This window comes from Desmodus rotundus, chromosome 2 (genome assembly GCF_022682495.2).
Source record: "Desmodus rotundus isolate HL8 chromosome 2, HLdesRot8A.1, whole genome shotgun sequence".
NCBI lineage: Eukaryota > Metazoa > Chordata > Mammalia > Chiroptera > Phyllostomidae > Desmodus > Desmodus rotundus.
The window spans coordinates 173,046,997-173,063,415 of NC_071388.1; the positions used below are offsets into that span (position 1 = coordinate 173,046,997).

Consider the following 16,419-nt stretch of genomic DNA (forward strand, 5'->3'; position numbering starts at 1 on the left):
AATATCTGAAACCAACTTAGTATTCTTAGCTGTTGCATATGTATATGACTAAGTCTGTAGATCGTGAGTTCAGAACATAATGTTAAATGTAAGATTTTGGATAAAAGACCTATTTGTTGACTTTTTGAATATTTTCTTTTGCAAAAAATATGGTTGTAGTTTTAAAAATTGTTTTGAATTTTTGTCTTAATAATTAGAAGCTCACCAATAATGCAAAAGCTGAATTGGTTATCATTTATATAAGAAGGTTTTAATTGGTACAAAAGAGAATTGAAGGAATGACTTCCCACATTTCCCACCTCCATGGAACATGGGTGCTAAGGCTTATTGGAATCACTTCATATATCTTTGAGGTTTGGAAGAATGGTGACACAGCTCTAATTAGCTGCGTTTCCATCGGTCTGGGAAGAGGCAGGGCCTTACCCAGTAGCAGAAACTCAGAAAACTGGCAATGGAGATTTGGTAGTGAGTGTAGTGGCTCCTTCTCTTGACATAGTTTTTGGGTCTCTAGGAAGGTACTCTTTTGTGGTGGTGGCCAAAGATTTTGGAGGGGGTGGTAGCCGAGAGTGAGAAGGAAGGGACACATTTATTGAATTGTAAATTAAAGATAAGTGGTAGCTTATAATCAGTGTCCCCTACATTTATGGTATTCTCTTTGCATCTTTTTTTATTTTACTCTTCTTTACATCTTTTAGCTTTTACTCCAGTATTTTTTAATGTCCCACTTTTGTTTCAGCTGTGCTATGAGGAATCAAGGAAAAGTCTTTTGCCCACAATTAGATCATAGTTAAAGGGGCACACCCTCTTCCCCCATCCCAGCCAGGGTTGTAAAAGCAGTATAGTCAAAGAGAAGTTCCAGTTTAGATGAACTGTCATTTAAATGTTCCTTCTTTGTGAAGAAAGTATTCTTTCAGTTCCAACTTTGAAAATTTGAGTGGGTTTTGTTTTTGTTTTTTTTTTAATTGATGAAGGCAGATGTCTCTTCAGATATATTTTAAAGTTAGCTTGGGGCTGATTATCAATCATGTTTGGTTGGTAGGTTTTTTGTTTTTGTTTTTGTTTGGGGTTTTTTTGCTACTTGTATTAGTGATAACTAAAAATTTTTAAAGTAGTTCTCATGTCCTATTCTATGTGGGGCCAAAGCAGGTTTACAGCTGTGAGTATACAAAATCGTTTATTCTTTTATAATTTATTAATTAATGTATTATTTTCCATCTAAACAACTGTAAACCTACTTTTGCCCCACCCTGGATGTAGTAGAGATGGGAGATATACATAAATCTAATTTTAGGGTATTTGATTTGTAAGTTTGATGTTTATGCACACTGTTAAAGGAGTCCCTGGAGTCTTCCTCTGTCCTCAGCAAGACTTAGTTACTTCTCGACTTTTTCCATAGCATTTTCTGCACATTTTTTATTTTGTCATTTTTAATTTGTTGGCAATGAATTGCATTCTGTCTCCCTTTCTCAACCACCTCTTTTGGAAGGGAGGGATGAATCTAATCTGTATTTCCTTTACTCAATGCATAGCACAGAGTAGAATACTAAATCAATTAGGTGGTACTGAAATCAAAATACATAAATTTATATAGCACCAGTTTTGAACACTCCGGCCTCTTTCAAACCTTTCTCATACGTTTAATTCATAAAATGAATCTTTTTTGAGGATTCATTCTTTCAGATTCCCCTGTGACGTCTTAGATTTTTACAGAGTATATTCTCACTTGTATACACAGATATTATTCTAGTTTATTATTTTTTTCTGACATCTAAGTCACCAATAATGTCTTCATTACATTTAGTCAGGAAATACAATATATAAAGACTTTGGCACAATGGGAGGAAACACTTAGCGGTGACACAGTCTCTAATAGCCGTCAGTTTAATATGTGTTATTTCTACCCACTTAGTTAACTAGAACCATATAATTATTCCTTTACAGATCCTCTAACTAAATACATTTTATATACTAACAGTTTATCCTAACACATTTTTCTACTTCAACACGATAGATTTCTCTTCTGATCAGAGAACTCTGCACAAATCTAGCTTTTTGAGCTTAGCCCAATAAATGTTGGTAAACTGATCTCTGAGGCCATAAGAATATATGCTTATATCTTGGGCAATTCCACATTTCCCTCACTTAGAGGTTTAATGAGATGATTCATATATCAAATCATAAAATAGTAGAAGGTATAAGAATTTCTAGATTTCTTTACAGCTGGGGAGGACCACTGAAAACCATTTTTGTCATGCCCAAACCTTTTAGCAAATAGAGTATTTTTATTTCTGTCCCTTCCCAGTTTATCTTCATGTGATCACCCAAGAGTTTGAGTGGATTGTCTGATAACTTAAATGTTGAATACAGTGGAGGATGACCTAAATTTCACATCTGTTAATTTTAATACAACATTCATTCTCCTTTGGCTTCTTCACAGCATCTAGACACAGCTTGAGTAGATGCCCTGGAACAGTTATGATATGGCCTACACTCTGAAAGAGCTTACAGTGTAAGTGAGCAAGTAGATGTGAAAGTGTATGAACATTTGAATAGATGAAAACTAGTTTAATGGTATTGATAATACTATAGAAATTGAGAGGAGGAAACATTTACTTGAGACTAGAATAGTCAGGGAAGACTTCATTTGTGGATATGTAGAAAAAGACAACTTCTCTCTCTTCCATGCTTCCATCTGCAGGTGTCAGATGAGATTCCCAGAACTCTTATTATCATGGCAAGAACTTAAAAGTTAGAATCTTGCAACTTTTAACTGCTTTTTAAGTCCTAATCTCATCGTGTTGTTTATTCCTGTTTATGTCAACACAAGAAGCTTTGGTCTCTCAAATAATTCCTTATCACCCTGGAGTTTTACTCTCATACAAAGCATTACTTTTTCTAACTCTGTCTCTCACACATCCCTATCTCCTAACATGCCCCATTCATAGTAAGTCAAGTAAAATCTCCTGTGTCCTTAGTCTTTTCTTTGATTACATTCTTGCTATAACTAAAATCTGGCCCTCCCTGAGAGCATTGTATCCCCTGCAGCTTTTTCAAATGATGACTGATTTCTCACACCTATTTCTTTTTTGTCTTTTTTATTTTTTTAATTTTTATATTGTTGTTCAGTTACAGTTGTCCCCGTTGTTCTCCCTATTGCTCTCCCCTGCCCCATCCAACTCCTTCTCCCAAAGACAATCCCCTCCCCATTATCCTTGTCACGGTCCTTTGTACATGCTCCCCTTCTTTCCCCCATCATGCCCCCCACCCTGGTCCCTGTCACTTTCTTCTTTATTTCCATGTCTCTGGTTCTTTTTGGCTCATTTCCTTGTTTTGTTGATTAGGTTCCACTTATAGGTGAGATCATATGGTATTTGTCTTTTACTGCCTGGCTTCATTTCACTTATACTCTCCAGTTCCATCCATACTGTCTCGAAGGGTAGGAGTTCTTTCTTTCTAGTGCGTAGTATTCCATTGTGTAAATGGACCACAGTTTTGTGATCCACTTTATTTACTGATGGGCACTTAGGCTGCTTCCAACACTTGGCTATTGTAAATAATGCTGCTATGAACATTGGGGTGTGTAGGTTCTTTTGAATTGGTGTTTCAGGATTCTTAGGGCATAATCCCAGCCATGGGATCACTGGATGGAAAGGCAGTTCCATCTTTAGTTTTTTTGAGGAAATTCCATACTGTTTTCCACAATGGCTGCACCAGTCCACATTCCCACCAGCAGTGTTCTCATACCTCTTTCTCCCATCATTGTGCCTCACTGCAACTTCAGACCCTTCTTTCTCCCCTCCATCTAAAAATATCACTCAGCTTCGAATTTTGCTTTTTAGACTTTTAGATTGCTATCACTCTGGTGAATTCAGTATCCTCACATGTAGTCTTTTGGAGATTCTCAGATCTTTTACCCCTCTCCTCCAATGATTTTATTCTGTACCCTGCCTCAGCCATTAATTCCTGTGGCTAAACCATAGACCCAGTCATTGCCAAAACTGTACCTCCTCCATAATTTCAGTGTTAAGTGTTTTAGTCACTGACCACCACCTCTTGTCTATCCAGCTCATTTCCCTACAAAAAAAAATCCTTTGACTCTACTGGACCTGTGATTCTTGATCTTCTGCCTTTTAACTGTTTCTTATCCCTGATGTCCTCAGTTCTCCCCTTACCCTGCTTAAATTACATGGTGTTAGAAAATAGGAGATAAGTCTGGAAAAGTTGTTTGGGTCTACATTCTAATCTAAAGGACCTTGTATACCTTACATGAGAATTTGGACTTCTTGCTAGGTGGCTAAAAGGGAATAAAATAAGGAGTTTCAGTAGTAAACTAGTAAAATAAGATAATTCTCATGGCAGTTGGAAGACAGATCAAATTATGTTTAATAGTTGTGTAACTGAAGAAGCTGGTTTAGCGGTCAAGGTATTTGCACAGAGCATCGCATGGAGAAGAGTGTCTAGCAAGAAAAACATTTCTGATGTAGATACAATAAAATTTAATGTGCAATTGGAAATAATCTTTCTTATTTTAGAGACTATAAAGAATGAGTGTCTACAGCTTCCCTTTGAAAGTTATGCTAAGATTATGTTTTTAAATTTTTATTCATTTTTAAAATAAATCATATCTTTACATGACTCAAAAACCAAAATGTATGAAAAGGTAGAGTAAAAAAATTACTTCATCTTTGTTTCTCATCTGCCTAGCTCTTATAAGCAACCATCGCCCTCCCCTCCCCAAAATGGTGAAGTTACCAACTTCTTTGTAACTTTCAGGGGAAGTAACTATGCATACTCTATTCCAAAAATGAATATAAAATAAGAAACATTTAAGCAGACTAAAAGTAGTGATAAGAGATTTTAAATTCCAAATTGTGCTGAATATTCTTTACCAAGATAGAATTCTCCTTAAAAGTCTGAGGCTACTTAGCAAGAATAAAATCTTAATTTATTATGTTAATAGAATGTGATATTCTTTAACAATTGTATTTATATTGTGATAGAATAATACATAATTTTATACTGAATTCACAATGTTTAGTACTCTCTTAGTGATAAGCTTCTGTAGCTAATATCATTTCATATTGTTAGTGTGGGGAAAAAACTCCTGTTTCCTATACTTTTTCACGCCCCTGCCCTTTTCTGAACCAGAGTCAGTACAAATACGTATCCTGGAGTAGATAGTAGATGCAGATGAATTACATCAACTTGTAAGAACTTGGAAGTAGTTAAACCTTCTTAGGACCTGGCTGTTGTGGCTCAGTGGATTGAGCACCAGCCTGTGAACCAAAGGGTTGCTGATTCGATTCCCGGTTGGGGCACATACCTGGGTTGCTGGCCAGGTCCTTAGTGGGGGGCACACTTTGCAACCACACATTGATGTTTCTCTCCCTCTCTTTTTCCCTCCCTTCCCCTCTGTCTAAAAATAAATAAATAAAATCTTTTTTTTAAAGTTTAAAAAACTTATTAGTACATCTCTGCACATAATTTGCACTACAAGTTTGTTTGCACTCTAGGCCTATGTGTATACTTTTTATTTTGTGTTAATGAAGGAGTCTCCTTTGCTCAGGCAGTCTTATTAGCATTGCCTTTTTTAGTTAATTTTGTATCATCTATGTAAACCTCTTTTTCCCCATTATCACAAATTGCCTTCACAATTGAGGTTTGCTAATTAAATATTGAGTATTCTCCTCTAATTTTATTTCCTTCAAATAGTATATGTCAAGTAGGAATAGTGGCACGATATGTTTACATATTATCTTCAACTAACTACATAGTGTGCATGTAATAATATATTTTTGAGGTGTTTTTTGCACTGTCATCATACTGACTAGAGTCAGATTCTTACTTGGCACATCCAGATGCTTCAACTTTGTGTGACCTAAATAGAAAACATATGGGGGCATGTGTGTGTATTTTTAGCACATGTTAACCTTTCGGCCTAATGGCAAAATATATGAAAAACTTCAGTAAGTGACAAGAAAATTTCTGTTTTAGAAAATAATATAGGATTGATTAAATGCTATCAATTAAAAAATGTGACTGATTAAAAGCAAACTAAAAACTATTTGCTGAGGAAAATGTATTTAAAAGTTCAGTTTCTTCTAGATCCTTCACTTTTAATTATCACATTTTTTTGTTCAGTTCTTTAATAATGTTTTGAAAATGAATCTTAATTGCCTAATTGAGAATATTGAATTTGTTGGTAGTCTTCTTTATCATTTATTGCTAGGACAACTATAACTAGTTTTAAAAATGCTTCTAAATTAGCCCCTTTGATACAATAATTGCCTGATGTGAAATAATGTTTCAGAACTTCCAGCAATGTTGACTTAAAACAATTTTGTTTACACTCAGTGGTTCTCATGTGTCATAGCTTTTTAGAACCCATTTCCTGGATAATCACCAAAGATTTATATTATAGGCACCACCTGAGGCATCACTTTAATATAAATTAAACAATATGATGTTTACATTAGAAGTATCCCAGGCTTTATAGATGTATTTGATGTGCAGGAATTTTAAAACATAAGTTTTCTTGAAATACTTCCTTTACTACTTTATTTTGAAAGTATATTTTACATATATGTATGTCAGCATCAGCTAGCATAGCTTTGAAGAGATAAATTTTTTGTCAATATTTTTTTAATCCTCACCTGGGGATATATTTTATTGATTTTAGAGAGAAAGGAGGGAGAGAGAAAGAGAGGGAAACATCAGTGTAAGAAAGAAACATTGATTGGTTGGGTGCCTGCCACACACATCCCAACCCAGCATCGAAACATAACCACAACCTAGGTGTGTGCCCTGATCAGGGATTGAACCCGCAATTTTTTGGTGTACAGGATGACACTCCAACCACCTGAGCCACCCTGTCAGGGCTGTGAATAAGTATTTATTGCTCAACTATTTTTAGTTAAAAGTAACCTTCGAAATGGAAAACATGAAGCAGGGGCATCTCTCTCCAATATAATTGCAGATTATTAAGAACTTTACCTACTTTCTGTTTAGCTGAATATTGCCCCTTAAAGTGCCAGCCACTGGCTAGCCTAAAATAACAGCTGTAATAATAGAAGCCAGCACTTCTTTGTCTTTTTACACACACACACAGGAAGCACAAAGATTACAATCTGGCAGTTCCTCAAAAAATAAACGGTTACTGCATTACCTAACGGTTCCACTTCTTGGTATATACCCAAGAGAAATGAAAACATGTCCACACAAAAACTTGTACATAAATATTCCTAGCAGTATCATTTATAATAGCCAAGAAGTGGAAACAATGCAAATGACCATCATCCAATGAAAGGTAATTCTCCTGTATATCCATACAATGAAACTATATTTAGCCATTAAAAAGGAATGAAATACTGATACAACATGGGAAAACCTTGAAAACATGGTGCTAAGTGAAAGAAGCCACTCACAAAAGATTTGTGATTATTGAATGTATGATTGCATTTATATGAAATACCCAAAGTAGGCAAATTTATAGAGGCAGAACATAATTTAGTGTGATTACTTGGGGTGAAAGGGGTGGAATGGGAGTGACTGATAATGGATACAGGGTGTCTTTTGGAGTGATAAAATTGTTCAAAAATTAGATTATAATGGTAATTGCACAACTCATTTCCTAAAGCAAAGTAGTAAAAACATAATTTCTAATGTGTGTATAGTATGTCTAGCCAGCAGTCTGAATCTTTAAAGACAAAAATTAGTCTTCAACTCCACTTTGACCGACTTTCCTCTAGAAAAATGCATTATTTTCCTCACTCCTTCAACAAATTAGTGTTTATTGGGCCCTGCTGGTTGTCTGACAGTATTCTTGGAACCAGGGACTCAATTACAGTCCTGATTTTTCTTTTCTTCACCTTCACATGCAGTCACCATGTCACATCAAGTTGATTTCATATTCTTTAGTCTATGATTGCTAAATCCTATGGCCACATCTCTGTTCTAACCTTGGTCTCTATTTCTTTCTCCTTAAAAACGTCATCGTTTTTGTACTTTACTATCCTGCGCCTCTTCCTGCCTCTGTGGCCACTCCTTTTCAGTATTCTTCCTCTGCCTGCCATTCGAATGTTGATGTTGGTGTTTTCTCTTAGGCCCTTTACACATTTTCCTCTGGATTTAGGAGGTGCTAAACGAGTATTTGTTGAATGAACGAATTGATGGTTTTTCAAGAGATTTAACTGTAACTGGACCTTGTTAACTGAAGAAATTGCAATATATCATACCTGATCATGCTCTTCACTGCCAAACTTTAGTCCATGCTTCTCTTAAACTATCCTACTACATACTTGCAATGAAAGAAAAAAAAATGCAAACTCATTATTCAGCTTTTTGAGTTTATGAGATTCAGGTAGCTTTTTGTAAGTTCTCTGTATATAAAAGGTAATTACAAAGGTAATTTTAAAGAGCATGCATTATCACACATTTTTATATCAGTTTGACTATTTACATAAATCTTAGAGTATAGCTCTCTATCCTTAATAAAATAATACCTTGGAGTAACAATTTAATTCACATATACTCTGAAATTTATACTCTGAATTTTAGAAGAGAAAGAAAACCAATATTTAATGAAACTGTTTTATACCAGGCCACTGGCTTATGTGTCTGCCACCATTATATATTTTTATCTTTCAATAACTCTGGGAGATAAATGTTCTTGGTGATCTTATAGAGAGGAGAAAACTGAAGCCGAGGGAAATAAAGTAGATTGTACACTGCCACGTACACAGGTTCGGAACCAGCACTCTGTCAGGCTTTGTAGGCATCTCTTCTGAATGATACTAAACATATAAACTAGGATGAAGGCTAAATATAGAAATAAATGGTATTTGAATATAGAAATAAATGGTATAAAAAGTACTTGAGTATGGTAAATCTAAATTGTGTTCAAAGTTGTCTGTGTCTTTTGTCCCAAGGCAGTTATCTGGCAGAAAACTAGAGTATCAGATCATAAGATGGCTCTCATGTCTGTTCTGGGGACTGCTGTTATGGGCAACATGGAGTCCTTTCAGTACCACTCTGAAGAATCTCAGGTAAACAACAAAAATGTCCTTTAAAAATTTGAATTTACCAATGAAACTGTTAATGTATCTCCCTGTTGGGGGCTTGGGGTGGCAAGAGGGTTTTTTGTTTTGTTTTTAACATTTTTATCAAATATGTATATAAGGTAAAACACAAGATAGATACAGAGTGCTTTTTTTAATAAATCTTCAATTTTTTTTTAGATTTCATTTATTTATTTATTTTTAGAGAGGGAAGTGTTAGGACAGAAAGAGAGGGACAGAAACATCAATGTGTGGTTGCCTCTCACGTGCCTCCCACTGGGGACCTGTCTTGCAACCCAGGCATATGCTCTGACTGGGAATCAAACCAGCAACCCTTCCGTTTGCAGTCTGGTGCTCCATCCACTGAGCCACACCAGCAGGGCAATACAAAGCTTTACATTAAACTTCTTGCCTCGTTTATCCTTTTTGTATATTCTCTTTGTTATTTTTAATCTTAACTAGTATGCTTACATTAATTTTTTAAATGATTTTCAATTTAGGATCTTATCTATTTACTTTCCACTACGAAAGAAAAAGAGTTGAGCTCTTACCTTTGTTTTCCCTTTCTTGTTCTAAATATATACTACAACTTTTTTTTTAATATATCACCTCAGACAGTGTTTATTTAGTCCCTGTAATGTTGGATGTGGGAATTAAAACCCGCACTCTTATTTTCACTTGCCTTTTCCTCTCAGTTATGTCAGCTCTATTTTTATGTTATCAAGCTTATATTTTCCTATGTAATCATTTTTAAATCTCCCATCTTTTATTTGAAGATTGATTCTAAAAGTTGAAAGTTTGTATGGAGTATACATTACTACAACTATCAATAACCTTCAGCGCAAACCCAAATATGTGCTAAAATTACATTTCCTCTGTAAGGATCCATTTTTATGTCTCTATGCAATAAAAATGAGAATATTTCTGTTGTCCCAATTAAATGGAATCTGTTTTTCTACATTGTTTTTTTCTGGATTTTCTTTTATTAAGTGAAGAAACTGTCTTCATCATGTCAGCAATAAAATCCAGCTCTTTGAGTTACTCTAGCTGTAATCGCTAACCCATTTTAATCCATTCTTTTTTAACACATTGTTCTAGAACCCATTCATTTTGCATTTAGAGTGTTTGTGAGGCATTCTGCACAATTCTCATTTGGAGCTTTCTTTTCATAGAAGTACTGGTTGTTTCAACTGTTTCTGTATCCCATGCCTTCCTCTTTTTCGATATTCTCATTTTTTCATTGTTGTTCAGTTACAGTGTAACTTCCACAGAAGGAGAACATAAGAGGTAAACTTTCATGTCTGAATGACTTTATTTTGCATTTTCTGTTCTTGATACTCTGGTAGACATATAATTCTAGATTAAAAATAATCTTTCTTGAGAACTTTGAAGACACTGAGTATCTTTGACCATCCATTGTTGCTAATGGAAGATTAATAAGTTCCAGTTCTTTCTTTCTAGGCATCGTTTTTCTTCTACCTGAAAGTACTTCAGCTCTTCATCTTTGCTCTTAAATTTTACAAGAATGTGTGTAGGTGTATGTCTTTTATTATACATGTACTTATTATGCTTATCCCTTGGTGCAAGGCCTTCTGAATGTGAACTCATTTCTTTTTCAGTTCTGGGTTATGTCCTTTGATCTGTCATCACTTTCATAATTTCTTTTTTTTTAATTACTTTATTGTTGTTCAATTACAGTTGTCTGCATTTTCTCCTCACCCCTCCTCCCCACTCCAGCCAAACCCACTTCCCTCCCCCACCTCCACCCTCCCCCTTGATTTTGTCCTTGTGTCCTTTATAGTAGTTCCTGAAAACCTCTCTCCCCACTATCCACTCCCCACTCCCCTCTGGCTATTGTTAGATTGTTCTTAACTTCAGTGTGTCTGGTTTTGTTTTGTTTGCTTTTTTCTTTTGTTGATTATGTTCCAGTTAAAGGTGAGATCATATGGTATTTGTCCCTCACCCCCTGGCTGATTTCACTTAGCATAATGCTCTCCAGTTCCATCCATGCTGTTGCAAAGGGTATAAGCTCCTTCTTTTTCTCTGCTGCATAGAATTCCATTGTGTAAATGTACCATAGTTTTTTGATCCACTCAAATTAAAACCACAATGAGGTACCATCTCACATTCTCTGCAATTTTATGTGCTTTAAAATTTTAATTTGCAAAATCACCTTGAGTGCAGGTTTATCATTTTTTTGTTTTGATTTTTTTCCCACCCTGCTTTCCCTTCCCCATAATTTGTCAGATAATCACCCCTCTCCCAGCCCCAGTTCAAAATCAGGTGTTCTATATTAGTAGTTTATGCCTTTCATCCTGCCAAGATTTTAGGGACCCCTTTTCCTAGCTGACTTGGCTTAGCCTTATTCTTTGTTTTGGAGTTGTGTGTGTTCTTTCTTGTGACTCTCGCAAGTAGCTCTAAACAGTAGTCACAGTGTTTATTAAGCATTTTGGGGAGATGCAGTGGAGAAAGGGGGTCTGAGTCACCCATTTCAAAAGGAAAGACTGGTTTCAATTTCCTGCTTTTTATGGAGGTGTTTTCTATCCGTTTCCATACCAGAATTTCATTTCCAAATTTCATAGCCAGTTTCTGATGCTCTAACAGAAACCCCCTGTGGATCTGTTGCTCTGGGTTCTTTTGCTTGCCACCAATAAGAACTGTGGCTCTCAATGCCAGAGTTTGGTAAAAAGGAAAGGAATTATTTAATTTAAAGTTATACAGGTTTAGAGTAATGGTGGAATTTTCCATTAAGTCCCACTCCCTTTGAATGCCCACAAACACACACTCAGTCCTGCCCCCCATCCCCCCCACCCTTTGCCCAGTCAGGCCAGTCTCAGAGAATGCCAGTCAGAGGTACCACCTTTCAGGAAGTAAAAAAAACCCCAGAAATCCACAGCTCACTTCTCCCTGTTCCTCCCAGTAGGCCATGCTGGGCTGGGCAGGCCTCCCACAGTTCCCAGCACCACCAGCCATGTTGCCACGATCTCCTGTTCTTAATCCAAAACTGTGTGGCATTTCCTCTGCCTACCTAGCGAGGGTCTTTCCACCCCCTTTTGAGCCATACGGTCTAGCAAGGTCCTGTGGCACATGGCTGCCAAGCTTTTTGTTGAAATCCCTGCCTGCGTCCTCCTCCTTTACCCCATTTCCGACCCTCCCATAGTCAGCTATACCTGCTAGCACTCTTGCATTTTCCATCCCTCTGGGCTGCCATTGTTAGTCCCAACAGGCATGGCCTCTTGGGGTTGAGCAAACCATTTCCAAGCTCTCACACAGGTGCTGTATTTAACCTGGGGAGCCGCCTCCCAGCTGCATCATGGGTCAAAGTTACACCTATCTCCCTGGCCCAGGCAAACTATTCAGCATTACTATAAAGCTAGACTGCTGTTATTGATAATGCAAAGTATCTCTCAGTGGCCCTGCTTCCGGTCTTCCATCCCCCAGCCAAGTTTATGGGGAATAACCTATATTCCCGGACACCCCAAGTTCTGGACCTTGTTCCACACCTGTTACAATGCTAGAGCACAAAGCCATCATGCCCTGTTATATTTTGCAAGTGTAACATCTTTATGTTTGTCATTTAAAAAACTGGCTAGGTCTTTCAAAATTATTGTAAAAACCAATTTTCTCTCTCATTGCTAACTATTTGCAGTTGGGATGGGGGAGAATGAAATTTCCACATGACTTATTCCATAATCCTGACCAAAGTATTTAAATTATTAATTTAGAAAGATAACTCCATGGTGTTCTAGAGGTTTACTGAAATATAAGAAAACTGGTGTTAGCAGACCAGTCAGGGTTACTTCTACAGAATCTGGGTAGAAGAGAGGAAATGGGTTTGACCAATTCAGTAAGTAGCAAGGCTCTTTATCTAATTTTTTATTTTGTTGTATTGATTTGGTCTCTTATATACATTCTTTTCCATGAACTGGCCTTATTTTCACTTTTTATAGCATTTTATAAGACTGTGCTGTTTGATTTTACTTTTTCATATAATTAAAATATAGTTTGTTAGTTTTTAACATTATCCTAACCCATTTTTAAAAGCTCAGTATTTTGGAAGTAATAGTAATTATTCAGTGGCCAACCAAGATGGTATGAATGGAAAATACTAGCAGTATTACCAGTTACTTCTTTATTTTGTTCTTCATAATTACCTATTTGGAGCAGACTTTTTTTTTTTTTAATTTACAAGCCCAGCAAGTTTTTTAGAGACTACTAGGCTCTCCCTGATGCTCAGCAGGTGTTTTAAGAAGGGTCTCATGTTACCTGGTTAATTATACAACCATTTATAAGTGCTGTGAAGTTTTACAGTTAATTAAGTAGTATCATTTTGTAATGGATTATCCAGCTTTATTAATTTACTTTTTAAGATTGACACAATTTGGCACTGTGACAATAATGCACTTAGCGTTCTAAAATTGGTAATACGTCTTCCTTAAACACTTATTTCCAAGCCCAGTGATAGCCGTAGACATAGGTGGCAGCCTACAGGCTGTGTTAAGGAGCCTTATGATTTCTGCTTAACTAAAAATAGCACCCCCACTGATTCTCTAACTTTTCTAAACCAAAGCTGAAACTTTACTATTAGTTTTTTCACAGATTAATAACACATCTGGTTCCACTTGTTTCAGGCAAGAAATTATAGGCCTGTATTTTACTTTTACTTTTTTTTTTCCCCCACCTCCTTCTTGCCTATAAGGTTTCTTTTTTTTTCTAAGTATTTTTTAATTGATTATGCTATTACAGTTTTCCCAATTTTCTCCCCTTTATCCTCCCTCTGCCCTGCCCCTCCAACCCTCCAGCATTCCACCCTCTTAGTTCATGTCCATGGATTGTACATATAAGTTCTTTGAGTTCTCTGTTTCCTATACCATTTTTTGTCTCTGCCTGTCTACTTTGTGCCTACCAATTATGCTTCTTCTTCCCTGTACCTTTCCCCCCTTATTCCTCCCTTCTCCCTCCCCACTGAAATCCCTCCCTGTGATGTCCATTTCTCTGATTCTATTCCTCTTCTAGTTGTTTGCTTAGTTTTTATTGTTTTTTTCTTTTCTTTTAGGTTCATTTGTTAATAGTTGTGAGTTTGTCATCATTTTATTGTTCATATTTTTTATCTTCTTTTTCTTGATAAGTCCTTTTAACATTTCATATAATAATGGGTTGGTGATGATGTACTCCTTTAACTTGACCTTACCTGGGAAGCATTTTATCTGTCCTTCCATCCTAAATGATAGCTTTGCTGGATGGAGTAATCTTGGATGTAGGTCTTTGCCTTTCATGACTGTGAATACTTCTTGCCAGCCCCTTCTTGCCTGCAAGGTTTCTCTTGAAAAATCAGCTTATAGCCTTATGGGAACTCCTTTGAAGGTAACTGTCTCCTTTTCTCTTGCTGCTTTGAAGATTCTCTCCTTGTCTTTAATCTTGAGTAATGTAATTATGATGTGCCTGAGTGTGTTCCTCTTTGGGTCCAACTTCTTTGGGACTCTCTGAACTTCCTGGACTTCCTGGAAGTCTATTTCCTTCAACAGATTGGGGGAGTTTTCTTTCATTATTTGTTCAAATAAGTTTTCAATTTCTTACTGCTGTTCTTCTCCTTCTAGCACCCCTATGATTCGGATATTGGAATGTTTCAGGTTGTCCCAGAGGTTTGTAAGTCTCTCTTTTTTGAATTCTTGTTTCTTCATTCTGTTCTGGTTGGATGTTTATTTTTCCCTTTTGTTCTAAATCGTTGCTTTGAGTCCTGTTTTCCTTTCTGTCACTGTTGGTTCCCTCAATATTTTGGTTTATTTCCTTTTGGGTATCTTTCATTTGTTTTTTTCATTTTTCGACCAAGCTCAATCAGTTCTGTGAGCATTTTGATTACCAGGGCTCTAAATTCTCCATCTGATAGGGTGGCTGTCTCCTCATCACTTAGCATTCTTTCTGAAGTTTTGCTCTGTTCTTTCATTTGGGCTGTATTTCTTTATCTTGGAGCACCTGTTAAGTTGTAAGGGGGCAGGGCCTTAGGTATTCATCTGGGCAGAGCAACCTCCTTGCTGTGCTGCGTGCTGCCTGTGGGGGAGGGGCCAGAGAGGGAACAAGGCAGCTTGCCTACTCACCTCTAGCCCACTTTCCAGTGAACTCGTGTGGGAGACGGGGAGTTTCTCCCACCACGGCAACCCCCACCATAATCCACAGTGAGCTCTGAGTCTCAGTTTCGCTTTCAGCCAGCCCTGCACCCTTGGTCTGCCGCCTTGCCTCAGTTTTTCTCAGCTGGCCTGGTCCATACAGGTCCACAGCCTCTCCGTGGTTTTTCTGAGCTGGCCCCACCCACGATAGGCATGTATTTTAAATAAATTGACCAAGATCACATAGTTAGTACTGGAGCCAGGATTTAAATCATGTCACCCTGGCTCTAAACTCTATTCTTAATGATTATATGATCTTCAAAGGTAAAAGTAGGAGCACTTTCCTTGTCTCCTGTTCCCTCAGTGTCTCTCTTTTGCTATTTTTCCTCTGGGATCTATTTTTCATTTTCTTCCTTCTCTTCATACATTTGTAAAAAAGAGAAAGAATGCATAAAAACAATTGGCTTGTTTGTAGAAAAGTTCTCTAAACAAAAAATAAGGTAAAGTACAACACCGCAGTCACTGTCAAAGAGCAAGAGATTTTTAACTCAGAAATGAAAACCCAGTAAGATTGGCTTCCTAGCATACTCAGAATAACTACAGGAACAGCCACTTCTTTACAGAAAAAGGTGGCTAAAAAGAAAAGGAAAAACAGCTAGAGGAAAGTCACAATATGGCAAAAGAAAATTTTACAAGACAGAATTTAAAGTTGAGCAGAGAGCAGTATTTATGTCTTGTGGCAGTAAGATATATGCCCATTCATGAAGCTTATATGAATGACAATTTTTCCTTAAAGTAGAATTGCAGAAAGAGAGAGTTAGAGGCAGAGAACATGAATTTAACGTGCTTCAATATTTTATTTAAGGTTAATTCTCAAGACATGGTTATCAGAAAGTATATGGCTCTTTAGACCATAAGATGAAAATCTATTTTTTTTATTTTTGCTAACTTTTATATTGTATATAACCAGACCCATGGAACCACATTTGTTGTTGTCAATGCATATTAATTCTGTAATTGTTACAATTACAGATTTACCTAAGTGGATTTCTTCCAAAGCATGATGCAGACCACTCTTTTACAAGTCTTTCAACCCCAGAAAGGAGTTTTATCTTTATAAACAATCGACCAGTACACCAAAAAGACATATTAAAGGTAATCTATTTAAGAAAAAAAGTTATCGCTTGTATCAGAAATAAAAACTAGCTCTGTTGTTTGTTAACTTATTACAAGGATTACTTCTAAGACTTTGCTCTGAA

At 36.6% G+C, this 16,419-nt stretch overlaps 1 protein-coding gene across 1 annotated transcript in view; it reads left to right on the plus strand.

Moving 5' to 3' along the window:
- Window positions 1-16,419, plus strand: part of PMS1 (PMS1 homolog 1, mismatch repair system component) — a 73,174-nt gene that overhangs the window by 29,095 nt on the left and 27,660 nt on the right. The window contains exons 6-7 of the mRNA XM_024563996.3: window positions 8,928-9,044; window positions 16,193-16,315. Of these exons, the coding sequence (XP_024419764.2) occupies window positions 8,928-9,044; window positions 16,193-16,315 (240 nt within the window). The remainder of the gene's footprint in view (window positions 1-8,927; window positions 9,045-16,192; window positions 16,316-16,419) is intronic.